At 38.5% G+C, this 12,776-nt stretch overlaps 1 protein-coding gene across 3 annotated transcripts; it reads right to left on the bottom strand.

Moving 5' to 3' along the window:
* Positions 1–552: 552 nt before the first annotated feature.
* CENPN (centromere protein N) lies at positions 553–12,759 on the bottom strand. 3 transcript variants are annotated; one of them, XM_077931730.1, is made up of 11 exons: positions 12,628–12,759; positions 9,918–10,098; positions 8,467–8,512; positions 6,948–7,004; positions 6,067–6,143; positions 5,482–5,658; positions 5,147–5,248; positions 4,178–4,235; positions 3,549–3,661; positions 2,013–2,136; positions 553–1,021 (listed from the first exon to the last, which is right to left on the bottom strand). In XM_077931730.1, the coding sequence occupies exons 1-11, from the start codon at positions 12,675–12,677 to the stop codon at positions 909–911; spliced, it is 1,098 nt and encodes a 365-aa protein (XP_077787856.1). In that variant the 5' UTR covers positions 12,678–12,759; the 3' UTR covers positions 553–908. The 3 variants fall into 3 exon arrangements, with proteins under 3 accessions (XP_077787856.1, XP_028595444.2, XP_028595445.2); XM_028739611.2 differs by having other exon boundaries at positions 6,945–7,004; positions 12,628–12,757; XM_028739612.2 differs by having other exon boundaries at positions 6,945–7,004; positions 12,543–12,692.
* Positions 12,760–12,776: the final 17 nt, after the last annotated feature.

The following is a 12,776-nucleotide window of genomic DNA, read 5'->3' as shown; positions in this document are numbered from 1 at the left end:
TAGGAAGAAAATCTAAAAAAGGCTTATATTAAAGAAGAAGGAATACAGTTAGCAGTTGGATTAAATATTCATTAATGTCAGTGTTTAACCTTTAAAAATTCAAAATAATGATTTTACATCTATAGTAAAGAAATCTTTGATTCTCTAAAATATGCTGTCTCTCAACCTTCTTTGGAAATCTGATTGTAATTCAACAGAGGCACACATACTTGATATAAAAGAGATACTACCAGTATAATGGGGCCAGTTACATGCTCAGACTTTGCAGTGCTTTGAATCAGGGTATTTTGTTATTCAGAGGGGCTGGCTGCTTCAGAGTTTGTCTCATTATACTGTACACAGCTTGAGTTTTGTATACATCATATCACTATCACTACTGATGATTACATTTGGGGGTAAAACAGCAAGAATGTGTAAGCCACTGGACTAGAGAACAAGGAAATGCATTACTAATTCCAGTTCTTTGATAAGCACACTACTGTATTAAATGGGAAGTGGCAGTAAAATGTAATAGCTTTATTTACTCTTGTGAAAAAACTTGGACTCAAGCAGTTATAAGCTTTCATTTATTTAATCACACAGCTATTTCAAAACTAATATTACAAGCACCATGTTTATTATAATTTTAATATCATATCAATAAGAATTTTAGTTTCATTTGGTTAAACAATCAAGCACTTTGATATCACATCTAACTTCAGTTATTTGCTAAAGAAGTTCACCTACTCATTGTCCAGGAAGTACACACAGACTCTGGTCAACAGGTCACACCAGCTAGCAGGCTACAGCCTGCTAAGATGTCATATTGTAATATGACCAACTGAATTGTAAGAAGTTTGTGGGAATAGATTCCATGTTGTTTTATTTTGCTGAAGAGAAATAATCCACTCCTTTGTCTAAAAATGTCATTAGCTTGCAAGGGTTTGTGATAGTGCACTTTTTCTCTCATTAATTCTAAAATAGTTCCTGGCTTTTTGGGTGATGCAAGTAAGTAATGGTGAAGGGGGAACATCTGCCAGCCCTAGAATAGAAGAAAACAAAATTAGAATCAGTTCTAAGTTTTGCATATGGTTCCATATTGCCTTGAAAGTACAGCTGTCCAAAGAACAAAACAGTTGGTGGGACCTGTCTTTTAAGGGTCACATAAGCCTTTTCTTTTAAATACAGCTCTTCACTTGGTTTATGCACATGCATTTTATTCTAGATCATTATAATAGTCTATAATCCTCTGTATGTTACACTAGACCAGGACTGGAGAACTGATGACCCTTAATTAACCATGCTTATTACAACTCTCATAATTTGCCTTACTTACTAGATGTCATAGGGGTTGGTCCAATAGTTCCCTACCCCACACTAGGGGACCATTAGTCAAGTTCAGCCCCTAATGTCTCCTGCTTGCATAGTTTGATACATTTCAGTTTCTCAATCCCCTGTGCAAGTCAAGCAATAGGAACTGAAGTCTGAACATTCAGCTGCAGTGCTTAAGGGCTCTGAAGATGTTATGGAATCATTTGCCTGCATCTTAGCTTATGTTGGAATGTTGGCACAGCCAATATTCCTCAAATCAATTTTTGGCACTTAAATACAGTAGAACCTATACCTATGACTGCCTCTACTTGGGCCTGATCCAAGTTGCGACCATGGCAAACCCGGAAGTAAATACAGGGTTTGCTGCGATTTGTGCATGCGCAAAAGTGGCTGCTGCTGAATGCACCTGCACACAACAGCGCTTCTACCAGCGACCCTGATCAACTTATGGACAGACCTCTGGAATTGATTACGTCCGTAAGTAGAGGTTCCACTGACAAGTGAAACAGAGTATATTTTGCCAGTTGTCTGATTATCAGCTGTCATTTAAAGCCTAAACCAGTTTTAAAACATTAAAAATAAGTTTGGCAGTGGTGGTACTGAAACTCAGGAATTACTGCTTCTATGGAATCCTTATGCACCAGATAAGCATACAAAACATAATACTATGAGTGTGCATTCTCAGACACTGGAACACTTACCGGCAGGTGCTAGGGATTTCAGTGACTCTAAAAGATGAGGACTAGAAAACTTGACCATACATCTAAACGGGTCTTTATTGTTCAAGATACCATTTTCTTGTTCATTTCTGAACATAGTCTCAAGCTGTAAGTCAAATCAATAAATGGGTTTATAAAAAAGAGCTCTTTGTAGCTTATAATAAGCAGATAATTATTTTTACAGTTCAAAGTGCTAAAACTACACTTCATTTTCAGCCAACAGATTATTACACTCAGGATCCTGGTTTAAGATACCATGGTGGTCCATTAATTATCTGCTCTCAGAATCCAACAGTTATCCTTTCTCGCACGTCATTTTAAAAGAGCTTTATGCATTTTCTTTAAGAAATCTACAAACAGGAACAGCAACTTTTTCAGATTTTACAATCCTGTTTTTTTCAAAGTACTTATGTTTTCTTAAGTATGTGTGTGTATACACACACACAGAGCCAATCAGTGAAGTTTGAGCTCAACATATGGAGAACTATATCACTCTGGTGGAATTCTACCTGTATTGTACCACTTTACTTGGGCCTTCTGTCACAAAAACATTAAAGAAAACAGGTTCAATAGATGTGCATTAAAAAAAAAACCAAAGAGTGCCCCCCTGTGGCAAATAGGCAACAATGCCTAAAACAGCCTCATTCATAGTTTTAAAGAACCCAAAACATCCGTAGCAATTTTGATTCCATTTTTATCACTGCACTAAGCTACATATTCTAATTTACTGTCTCAGTATTGCTACAGTATTGGCTCAATTAAAAAGCGTAAGAATTACTTCAGTCTCAGTACACTACCCTCTGGGGTAGTTGTGAATTGAGAAAAGTACTTTAACATTTCAAGACCATGATGTATCAATTACAACATCAAAGGAATATCGCCATTCTGTATACAGGGTAATGATCTGCATGCACGGCTGGAAAGCCCATGTGTATGTAAAATAGTTCATTTAAGAAAAGTAAGCCATTTAAGCCCAGGGTTTTAGACTGTATTTCAAGCAGTCTATACAGTATAAGAATGGACTCATGCAACACTGAGGAACAAATCAATACTCTTTCAGTTAGTACAATGAAATCTGCACGCTAACAGTTAACCTATCTTATAAAAATTGCAGGGCTGCTACAGAAATAGAAAACTTAGTCAATAATATGAATTTTAGGCCACAAACAACTCTAATTGAACATAGGAACTTACTTCTGAGTAAACAAATGGGATTGAAGTTGTAATAGAATAAACAGAATAAAAACTGAACTTGTTTGTGCATCTTACACAGGGGAGTACCTCCCCTGAGATGGTGCCTACCATACAGTTTCATATATTCCCGTATTTCTTTTTAATCTGATTAATGGCACCTTTTTCAGTTGATCAAATAGTCTTATTCAATTAATCTAAGTAGTTAACTGACACTTCAGCCCTAAGTATTGTTTTGTGCAAAAATAAATTTTATAGAATACATATACATAATAAATGTATATTTGTGCATTAAAATTATATAATATGCATTAAATATAATTTTACCTTGTATTGTGCAAACTCTAGTTTTGGCTGAGGACCATCACCAAAGGCTTCCTCATTAATTCTTTCAGTTCTTTCCTTTTTAAGTTTATCTTCCTTAACTATATTTGGATCCACTGAAAGTACAGAACCATATAAAATTTCATGTAAAATGTTATCCTTTTCAAAGTGGCATTCAGAACTGAACAGAATTCCAAAGATGTAAAGGTCATGATGCAACAGAGTAAGACATACACACGCAGTCCACTGTTGTGTGCTTGAAGTACTATATGAATTGTGCTGCAGTGCCCCCCCCCATTCATTTACTCTATAACAAACATACTAAAAGTGAACATATCAACACCAGAGAAAGCTATGAACTTCCAGCTGTGAGTTAAATGCATGCAAGACAAATATTAGCCACTATTTAAGTTTCTGAATATTTATTTAAATATTTTAGAAGATTGATAAACCTCTCCAATTAGTGCACAACTTGCTGAACCACTTCCTGTGCACACACACATAGGGGATAAGGGCACCCCAAAACAGATAGTCATGTGGTAAACATGGACCTCCTTACAATGGCCAGACTTCTTAATATTTAAATATACTGTTTTGCTATATAGAGTTTTAAACCAAGATATTATGGATACCTCTTTGCAGAATGCAATTTCGTTCTTGTTGAGGTTGTGGGTGATGAGTTTGAAATTTCTGGAGGAGGGGGGTCCATGGAGAGATAGAATAGTGATAGAACATTGTTAGTGTATTTTTGCCTCTAATGAGTGGTTGTATGAAACTGCATTGCATTCAATGCTTGTCCTACTTAGAGAAGACCCACTGAAGTGAATGGGCATGACTAAATTAGGTCCATCAATTTCAATAGGTCTACTCCAAGTAGGACTTTGTATACAACCAATATTCCAAGTTCATTGACTTAAGACCCAGTTTGCATGCCATGAGAAACTGTTAACTATATATTATGCTTAATGACTCCATCAGGGCTGTTTTGCTCCTCCTTCTAGTTTATGACGAAACAAACCATCACAAAACTGCAATCTGATTTATATTAAAAATGCTGACTTCTTGTTGTGGTTTGTTTAGAGGAAAACAAACCACAACCTCTGCTTTGAACATTAGACTATTTTTCCTTCTTGCCAGTGCTCAGTGAAGGACCCTTGGCTCAACTCTCTCTTCAATAACCACGAAATGTAGCCAAGAACAAACCTTGGCTACAGCTCATGATTAGTGAACAGAGATCTTAACCACAAGCTGCAGTTCAGACAGCACATCAAGCCAAACCTTGGCTTAGCACAATAGCAAAAAGGACAGGGGAGGAGCAAAGTGACTTAGCAAGGTTCAGCTTAGCATGTAATGCAAAGCAGTTCAATGGCATATTTTGAGATTAAGTGATAACAGACAGAAATGATAAAAACTCAATAACGGCTCTAAAAGCAGGAGGGAAACTAATTCTGGCCTTTATTATCTCTTCCTGATTGTAAGACTGTACAGCTCTGTAGCACTATAAGCAATCTCTTTGAAGGAGAAAATTTCCTTACCTCCTGAGAATTTTAGAAGCAGCCCCCCCCCCCATTGACTTAGAATAGTATACTTAAATAACTCACCTGGCTACATCGCTTAAGTAAAATATCTTTAAGCGAGTCTAAACAATGGCTTCGGAGGTCCATTTCATGGATGTCATTGTAACTGGCGGCAATCAGCAGGGCCTTTAATTAAAAATGAAGGTGCTAGTTTAGTTGGAGTTGAAAGAGTTGTTCCATTATTTCTGTTTTAGAATTGGAATTTGATATTGAATTTCAGAGTATACACCTCTGTAGGATATCATGCAACTGAGCAGTAATTTCCAGTTGCTTGTTCATTCACTCTTACTAAATCTAAGTTTAGAAATTACCTTGAAGATGACAGAAAAACAAATCTTTACCAGACATAATGTATTTACCTGCAAAAGTAACGGTTTGCAGTTCTTATTTCTAGAGCTGGATATGAACACATAAGGAGTCTGTGAAATGTAAGCTACATAGGATGGCTTGTATTGGTTGGGCTTTGTATACTGTGTTCCCCATGCAATGCGAATCCAAATTGCATTGTCTTCAAACTCTTTAAAGCTGATAGTTACCTGAAGTAAAGATAAAGGAAAAATATATATTGCAGTCTAGCTGGCAGAAGTGGGCACTCAAAGTACTGAGAACCCTATATTTAAAGGCCAAGAAGTATAGACATAGTTGTTTCTTATATGTGTGTTACAAGAGGCAGCAAACACATCATGAACTACTTTAACACAATGGTTTCTACAATGTATACAAAGAAGTTATGAGATATGAAGCACACCTAATTACCTTCCAATATGATACTAAATACTGCATTTTTTTAAAAAAAAAACAAACCCAAGGATCACTGCTAAATTGGATAGATGGTAGACATTTCTCCATTTAGTTTCAAATTACTATAAATTTACATTATTTTTATACAACAGGATAACAAAACATTTAAGAGAACCCAAAATATTAGCATTGTTTATGCTCACATTTTTCAAAGCTGACTGAAGACTTCTTTTAAATTTCTTTTTAAAATCTGCCAAGTCAAAAATGTCATATTCATCACCTGCCAATAAAATAAAACATTTTAAAATAAGCTTCATTCCAAACATAACTTGCATTATTTTAGTTCAATCATGCAAAATACCAAATTATTTATTTATTATTAATAATTTTAAAATCCTGCTCTTTAGTTAAAAAACTTTTCTGAGACGGTCTCATATCCCTGCCCTCAGGAATGCAATAAAAAATATGAAATACAAAATGAAAAAGGGTTGGGAGAGAAATAAAATTTAGTCACTGTTTCTCAGTTCTTATAATGATCACCTGGAATTACAGGAATTCAAGGAGAGAAGGGACCAAAGTTTCTGATCTTCCAGCAGAGTTTATGGAAAGATCCCGCAGTACCTTCTCCTATAGGATGGAATGGCTGCTGTAGACAATAGTTCTGGAAAGGGCATAATAAAGTTGCTCTTTCCTCAAAGCAAGTCTAGAGCTGGTGTAATGAAAACTAATCTGCCACCCTGGCTGGCATGAGTTGGTGAGGCTTAGGATATGGTGGTGGATCCATACATACACACATCCCAGTTAGATTGCTCTGTTCATTTCCTGGGGGAAATGTTTTATTATGGAAGGAAGAAGTATATCTTGGTCTTTAAGTAGCATTAAGAAAAACCCAACCCTTTGAGCTCTGCTAAACAGTCAAAGGTCTGCAAGAAAAACAGCAAAATTTTAGAGGTTTCCAGCAAATTTTAAAAGATAGCTGACATAATCCACTTTAAAGTTAGGATAAGCAAAATAAGACTATAACAGATAACTGGGCACTTCACTTATTTATATAATGCTTTTGATAATTATAAACACTTACCACCTTCTTTTGTCATTTGGTAAACAGTCCAAAGCTTTTTGTCCCTGTATGTGTAGTTGTCTGAGGAAAAATATTTGACAATAAACAGCATTGCTTATTAACACAAGAATCCATAATTGTTATAAGCTAGCAACTCCTCCCTACACAATACAGGAATTTCATATTTCATTTTGCTGATTAGTCAACAGTTTTGCTCTTTGTTACAGAAAGGATGGCTAAGTTCTGTATGCTTGGGAACTGATATCTATTACACATTCTGGAGATTAGAACAATCCAACCCAACCCTTTTCATGGATGATCAGTTTCCATATAATAAAACTGGTTCCACCCAACAATTAAGAGCTTCACAGAAATAGGACATGTGTTTTCAAATGGTAAGATATAAACAGATTTCCAAATAGTGCAGATACATACTATTCTCATTGGCCACATTTGCAGATAACTCTTAAGTCATACATTTTGGCTTACTAAACAATACTGTACACAGATACTCCCACTTTCCTCATCCCTTCATGCAGCCAAAATTTACTTCCCTAACAAGTATAATTGTCAGCAAATTTTAATATCATTCTGATTATATTTGCATAGGGCCATTTGTGCCTAAAATTTCTTCTGGAGCCAAATCCAACCTGCAAGTGACTAGTTGAGTTATTTCTTCTTATTGTTATTTCTACCATAAAGCAGCTTACAAGAAATGTGAATACAATAAAGATCAAATATTTACCCAAACATTTATTCCAAATTATGAGAGGAGGAGAAATTATGGTTCCTTAACTTGACATTGGATATAGATTATTTCAACCTCCATTTACTTTTCAAAAATTGAAGCAAACTAGAAATCAATGCATGATCTGGGGTACTGTAGTTACATTTTAACATTTCACAATGTAAACTATAAATAGCTGCAATGTAAATGTTTACCAAATACTACTGATTTCAGATCACAATGGAATTCAAACCTTCAGATTCTGACAAATATTCAAGCTTGTATTTAGTGAGTTATGCAAATACCATTTAATAGTACTGTAATCCTATAAACACTTGTGGCAGTAAGCCAAATTAAACAGTGACACTTGTAAATAAACAGAGGATGAAGTTGAAAAGAGCATCCTATTTCCTTATCTGGCTCTAAATGTAATTCAAGCTATGTATACTGCAAAGAAATGAAATCTTAGTCTAGTAGAAACTTCTTTGCTTTGGGAATGTTCATTGGGGAATACGATTACAGTACTGGCTAAACACAATTACTGGGTTGGAGAGGACTCTTGCCTTCTGAAGATGGTACATGGATAGCTGGGCCTAGTATCACTGTGTAATGAAAACAATACCATCAAATTAAGAGGAAAGGGGAGTGATCAACTACCTTGTATTACCTAAAAGTTAAATGATTTATTTTTTCGACAAGACAAATATTAATCTAATCAAAAGGAAGTGCTGAGTGCTTAACCAAAATCTAACTGATTTATACCAAAACAGAAACTAATCACAACAACAACAAAATATAAGAAAACACTTCACTTACAAATTATGTCTAGATCTGCTGCATGCTGGATAGTTGCATGGTTTTCCTTCAAGACAATAAGAACAACTAATCAAAAAAGTTAGACGATATTATATAGGCCCAAATTGCATACAATGGCAAGCCACAGTTTTTTCCAAATATACTGGTGCATGCTTCACACCAGCCCCCTCCCCTCCATGTCATGTTAGGAGAAAACAAAGTAGAACAGTGACCTTGTATTACTTGCGAACCAGCATTAGTGGTTTGTTTTCTCTAAACAGGTAAGCAAATGTGTGAGCATTCGTTCCCACATAAAACCAAGTCTATGCCCTGATTTGTTTTCTCCAAGCATGGAGGAGGGGGTGGATGTGAAAGAGCTGTGTGCACCAGCATGCTACTCATTCACAGTAAACCATGGTTCATGGCTTACTCCTATGTCCAGATCTGGTTAAAAACTGCATTTGTATTAAAATAATATTGTTTCATTATTAAGCTCTGAACCTGTAAAATCTATTAGTTATTCATTAGTTGCTTCATTGACAAGAAACTGGGGGCACTCCATCACAGATGAACAAGGGCTACAACAGTCATGGATTTTGTTAAAATTCTGCAGAATCATTATACAAATCAAAATGTATCTACAGCCAAAGTATCCCTGAGCCTCACCACAATTGCTCCAAGGTCACATTTCCCACACAACATGTACAATTTGTAACAGACTGTCAGTGGCAGGGGTTTGTGGCCCTGTCCCCAGGGTTCCAGTTACACAGCGCTCAGATTTCTGGATTAGGTGCTAAAAGGAGCTCCATCACATTGCCCTGCTATACTCTAGCACTGGAGCAAGAAGATACAGTATGCTCCAGTTCTCAGAACTGGAACAAGAAGATATACACCCCAAAGGCCAAAGCCAGTGCTATTTTCTACATCAGGCTTCCTCAAACTAGGCCCTTCAGATGTTTTGAGACTACAATTCCCATCATCCCTGACCACTGGTCCTGCTAGCTAGGGATCATGGGAGTTGCAGGCCAAAAACAACTGGAGGGCTGATTTTGAGGAAGCCTGTTCTACATCATTGCCCATGCAAGGAATAATAGTGACAGAAAAAAGATGGGGTATAAATGTAAGAAAAATGTGCTCCCCAAATGTGCATTCAAAATTCTCTCACTGCAAAGACCACTACTTTTCCATCACACATACTCCAATGTGCTCACATCACTGCCTCATCCTCTTATTTGGGTGAAGACATCACCAAAGCTCTGGTGGGTCCTCTATTAAAGGCACTTGAGAAAGATTTCAGTATTAAGAAACCAACTCCTATTAAAAGTAGTTTTAAAACACAGACCACCAATAGTACAGTCATAGTACTTAAATAGTACAGTACTGTTTCCCAGTAAGCATGTTTTTTATTTTATGCAGAAAAAACACTGACATTTGTACAAATTTCACAATGATCCTTCCAATACTGTTCTCACCTCACATAGCCGAACTACTTCTTGGGACACGTTTTCCTTTAGCTGATGGATGTTTAAAGACTGAAGCTGAGTTTCAGACAGAAACCCCCATGTGGCCAGCATTTTCCCCATTTCGGAACGTGGGATTCGCAGCACAGTTCTTCTAATGTATTCAGCTACTCTCTCATCCATAATGAAGACCCTTCAAAATAAAATAGAGATTAAATATTCAGATACATTACACCAGGCACCCCCAACCTTCGGCCCTCCAGATGTTTTGGACTACAATTCCCATCATCCCTGACCGCTGGTCCTGTTAGCCAAGGATCATGGCAGTTGTAGGCCAAAACATCTGGAGGGCTGTAGGCTGGAGATGCCTGCATTACACACTTAAGATAGACAGGATACAGCAGCTGTGAAAAAGGCAAATCCAATATTAAGAATTAGTAGGAAAGGGATTCAAAATAAATGGCAATAATTGAAATGCTACTATAAGTATTTGCTGCAGCCACATTTGGAATCCTGTTACAAGTCTGGCTTCATCTTAAAATGGTATCACAAAGCTTCAAAACCCCAGCCACAACCCTAAAATAATTACAGGGTTGAAACACCTTCCAAACAAGAGATGAGCTAAAGTTTTAGAGGCTTAGGAGTTTTGAAAATATAATTAAGAGGGTAGGATATTAATATTTACAAAATTATGTTGGCAAAAGTATAGGTCGAGAAACCTCTGTGGTATAGCTACATATTCCCAAAATTCAGGATAATCACAACAAATTTAGATCCTCACCACTTGAGATATTAAGGTCTAGTCATACTACAAAGTAGAACCTACTGTGAATCAATCATCCTATCCACAACAAGTAGATATTAAATACTTATTTTCTCCTGTGTTTTGGCTACATCAGCCTGCTTCAGAAGCCAGTACAGGACACACTATTACAACAGGGGTAATCAGTGTGGTACCTTCCAGATCCTATTGGACTCCATCTCTCATCAACCCTAGTCAGCACCGCCAATAGTCAGGGATGATGCAAGCTGTAGTTCAATTACATCCACATTCTATTTTTATCTTGCCATTCCTCCAAATACATGTTCCTCTCATTTTATCCTCACAACCTCTGTGAGGTAGACCAGGCTGAGAAAGGAAGTGACTGGTGCATGGTTACTCTCCGTGAGCTCTGTGGATGAATGAGGATGTGAATCTGGGACTATCAGATACCTGATTTTAGTCTGGCACTGTGCCACTTTATACTGGCTTTTACTCTTGTGAGAGCAGTGCAACATAAGCGTACACTGGACCCTATTTTCTTCTGAGAGTTGTTGGAAGATTTATTTTTGTAAGCCACTTAAGAGCGTATTTTGTTTTTACAATCAAGTGGTCTATAAACGGCCTCGGTCCAGTATACCTGAAGGAGCGTCTCCACCCCTATCATTCTGCCCGGACGCTGAGGTCCAGCGCCGAGGGCCTTCTGGCGGTTCCCTCATTGCGAGAAGCAAAGCTACAGGGAACCAGGCAGAGGGCCTTCTCGGTAGTGGCGCCCACCCTGTGGAACGCCCTTCCAGCAGATGTCAAAGCGATAAACAACTACCTGACATTCAGAAGACATCTTAAGGCTGGGAAGTTTTTAACGTGTGATATTTTACTGTATTTGTGGTTTTTATGGAAGCCGCCCAGAGTGGCTGGGGAGGCCCAGCCAGATGGGCGGGGTATAAATAATAAATTATTATTATTATTATTATTGAATATAAAAATGCTTGAAGTATGCAAAATAACAGAGCATTTCCGAGCATCTTGGTGGCAAGAGCCCATGGGGTCCTAGGCATACACATGGGTTCTGTTTCCCTATGAGGAATAGAAGACATGGCGGAGAATGTCATGTTTTAAGAAATATGGTTTATTCACCTATTTACACCTTCAGTCTGAATGGAGGAAGTCCAGATTTTACACCATAGTCATTCCAAAAGGTAGCAGCATAAGTAGCCTGCAGCCAGCACACTCCAAATGATGGATCTCAGCTCTTTTATCCTTCTTCACCTAGCTCCCACCCAGCTGTTACCCTGGCAACCTCCCAAAACCCCAGTCTCAGTTCACACCTGGGGGCAAGAGGGAAGTTTCGTTGCCTTGTTAACCGACTCTATTGTACCCTTGATAGCCGTAGCTCCACCAGGTTGGTTTGCATAAGCCAGCCCAGGAATTCCCTGCCTGGCACAGCTGTGAAGTTGTTGTCTTAATCCACATCCCATTTAATCAAACTCCTAATACTTAATTATTCCTAGAGTTTGGGGAGGGATCCCCCCAGATCTATTATATCCTCATCAATGAGCAGCAACATTCTCCCACACTCCAACCCACTCGCTGACATTACTTTGGGGACTACGGGGCGGGGCTCCTATGCCCTTTATCCCTGCTGGCTGGGGCTGATGGGAGCTGCAGTCTCAAACACCAGGAGGGCTCGACATCCGGCACCCCAGGCCCAAAGGCCATGACTCGGGTTCTCACTGGCTGCGACTTCCTCTCCCGGCCCTATCCTACCTCACAGGGTTGTCGCCAGGACGAAATGGGGATCCCACTATGTTAACGGCCGTTCTGAGCTCCTCGGAGGAAGAGCCGGATAAAAATAAACTGACTGATTTACAACGTACCGTTTCCCCGGCTCGCTTTCTTCTGAGGGAAAGGGGCTGCCCCTGTTACCTCAGCGGCGCTCCCCCACCCTCAAGTCGAACTTACTCGGCCCCGTCCTTCCCATCTCCGGCTTCCAGCCGCCGCCTCTTTGCCATCTTCTTTTTCGGCTTACGAAGCCCTCCCGCCGCGGCCGCCAAACCGTCCCCTCAGCTTTGAACCAGCCAATCAGCTGCCGCCTTCTCGTCCTCCAAAGC

Source organism: Podarcis muralis, chromosome 7 (assembly GCF_964188315.1).
Source record: "Podarcis muralis chromosome 7, rPodMur119.hap1.1, whole genome shotgun sequence".
NCBI lineage: Eukaryota > Metazoa > Chordata > Lepidosauria > Squamata > Lacertidae > Podarcis > Podarcis muralis.
This window is presented reverse-complemented; position numbering and strand designations above follow the sequence as displayed.

Excerpts from the sequence above, each read along its gene's own strand:
- CENPN (XM_028739611.2), bottom strand. The coding sequence starts at position 12,677 with ATGGCAAAGAGGCGGCGGCTGGAAGCCGGAGATGGGAAGGACGGGGCC. Across the intron at positions 7,005-8,466 it reads AGCAGATCTAGACATAATTT|ACAACTACACATACAGGGAC; the intron begins GTAAGTGAAGTG and ends ATTTTTCCTCAG. Across the intron at positions 5,249-5,481 it reads GCAAACCGTTACTTTTGCAG|GCCCTGCTGATTGCCGCCAG; the intron begins GTAAATACATTA and ends TTTTAATTAAAG.